This window comes from Cladophialophora immunda (genome assembly GCF_000835495.1).
Source record: "Cladophialophora immunda strain CBS 83496 unplaced genomic scaffold supercont1.4, whole genome shotgun sequence".
Lineage (NCBI taxonomy): Eukaryota > Fungi > Ascomycota > Eurotiomycetes > Chaetothyriales > Herpotrichiellaceae > Cladophialophora > Cladophialophora immunda.
Window position 1 is genome coordinate 2655784 of NW_015622544.1, and position 2607 is coordinate 2658390.

The following is a 2607-nucleotide window of genomic DNA, read 5'->3' on the forward strand; positions in this document are numbered from 1 at the left end:
GCGACTTCACATGAGGAGAGTGAGGACGAGACATTTCACCACTCACCACTGCCTCACTCACTTCTAGCACGCCATCACTGCCTCTCTCACTTCCAACACACCATCGCTGCCTCTCCTGCAAGGCACTGAGTTCTCCTGCCTTCATCCTCAGTACAAATTCTCGCTCTCCCTTCTGCAAATCGCACCAGATACCGTCACAACCCTCCTTCCACCTCCTGTCTTGCCAGGATTCTCAATCTGGACCATGGAGTCCTCTAATCTCCTCCCTCACCTTCAGCAACTCACAATTCGAAACAAAGATGGCCCCTCCAAGCCGGGTCCGCAGAGCCACTCTACCCCAACACAACGCCTTCACGTCGGCATTGATTTTGGGACGACCACCTCGTCGATCTGCTATGACGAGGTCGCCGGTATCACGTCATTGTCAGAGCGTGCCCTGGCCCAGAACGTGATCTGTGAGCCAAGTGACGTCTCAAGTCATCGAATTCCATCCGTCGCTTTCGTCTATGGGGACATCACCAGTAATGGAAACACGTACCTGGTGCTCAAGCTAGGAGAATTTCCCGGTGATAGCCTTTCCAGTCGTCTCCTTACCAAGATTGAGCTGATGAAGATGGCACTACTACCTACATATCACGAGACCCCCAGGGACCCGCTCTCAGCTAGCATGCTCCAGTCACTCAAGGCCCAACACGAAGATGCCATACGGAAGATCCAGTTCGAGACGATGTCCAATCAGATGTACACTCAAGATCCGTTGACAGGCCAGTTCGAACCTTGCACTGTGAATTCGATGCACGACTTGATCACGTTGTTCTTCAACTTCCTTTGGCGTCTCACGATGAAACACTGCGCCACAACCCATAACATGACCGTCGAAAATGTGGTGAATCTATTTCAAGCCAATGTCCATGTCGCAGTTTCTGCCCCAGCACTTGTACAAGAGGACTATGAGCGGGCAGACCGACTCCACGACTCTATGCTGAACACTTACTGTCTGCTTTTGGCTCGTGCTGGGTACCCACGGAGCACCTCGCTCCTTTTCGAGGCGAAGTCTGCCGCGTTGTTTCACATCATTACCAACATACAACGAACTCACACCAGCATGACACAGACGCAGCAACTCCACGCCACGACCGTGGTTGACATCGGTGGTGGCACAACTGATATCTGCTGCCTGCGCCCTGACAACATTGATGACGCTACTGTCATGTTTGGAGACAACTTCGGCGCTAGCACTATGGACGGGTCACTGAAGATCAACGAAGTGTTCAAGGAACTTCTACGGACGCAACTTCCAGGGAGCGTGCTTCAGCTTGCGCCTGAATTCAACGGAAGTGAGTCTGACTTCTTGGAAGCTTTAGCAACACAGTTCGAACGCGAGAAGAGAACGGCCGACAGTCATGCGCGACGTTGTGAACTTCGGGTCCCATGCAGACGCAAACCACTCTTGTACGCGGACTTCTTCGTCAATGGTCACTTCTTTTTAAACCCAGGGACGATGCAGAAAATATTCGACAACTGGCTTCAGAACATCTTCCACCAGGTGGAAAAGGAAATGCGGGACCATGGCCTTTTTCAGCCTTCTGCTTCGATTGGTCTCACCGGTTGGGGAAGTCGTCCGCCTTACATCCTGGCAGCTTTCGAGCGTCGCTATCACGAAAAGGGAATCAATGTGTATATGGTGGGAGACTTCATCAACCATCCGGCCGTTGCCCAAGGCAATTTCCTAGCCCTTACGGCTCAGAGGGGCGCCTTGAGGAGAGTTGCTCGCACTACATTTGTTACTCACGATGATCTCACAAGTTGCTTTGGCCGCACACATGTTAGAAATACCACAAACCTGATCGATAAGGACGACAATTTGAACGACCCGGCCAAGGTGTTTCCCAAAACGGGTGCCTTTGTCATGGAGAACCCAGTTTTCCCGCTCTCCCTCAACATTGCAATCAAGGATGACACAGGCTTTGGCTCTATTGAGGCCGAGGGTGAGATGAAGGTGAAACTCGAGAGTTTGGAGCGATGTGGATTCCGGCTTGAGACAGGTCCAAACGGTGCAACTGTCCTCAAGTTTCAATATTCTGTCCAAATCTGCTGGCAAGGGCCGATGACGTTGGTTGTCTTGACCGTGCCACACACGGGGCAAATGGACAACCCCAACAGAAACCGAGACCTGGACTTGGTGGTTTCGCTGCCGGTGAATATCCAAAAGCACGCGGCTCGAATGGGCTGAGGAGATCGAGACTAGCATAGTCGCCGATCTATCTTGTCCAACGGTCCCCCCAAAAAATGTGCGAGTGAATCTTTACCGACGAACCAGCTGGTGCTGTTTGAGGTCATTGCCTGAACAAGGTCAGGTGAAGGCTACACAGAAATCAAGCGGCGGGCGTCACTGTGGTTGCATGGCAGGAACGAGTCTTGGTGCTGGTGGAAATAGCTAGGCTGCAAGAATGATGTGGAGCTGACGCGAAGAGCTGTTACAGGAGACAAACTGATGAACAGGCGATGGAGCTACTGTGCACATGATGGAGCTGGTATCAGTGGTGGTCGGACCAGGAGGACGTCGACGAGCTCTGTTGGGACAATCTCGCAGATGGTCCTTGTCCA

General features: G+C 52.3%; 1 protein-coding gene across 1 annotated transcript; it reads left to right on the forward strand.

The window, feature by feature from the left end:
• Window positions 1–244: 244 nt before the first annotated feature.
• On the forward strand, window positions 245–2347 carry PV07_07303 (uncharacterized protein; the record flags this gene model as incomplete). The annotated part of the gene is made up of 2 exons (XM_016394371.1): window positions 245–2197; window positions 2249–2347. The coding sequence occupies 2 exons, from the start codon at window positions 245–247 to the stop codon at window positions 2345–2347; spliced, it is 2052 nt and encodes a 683-aa protein (XP_016247790.1).
• Window positions 2348–2607: the final 260 nt, after the last annotated feature.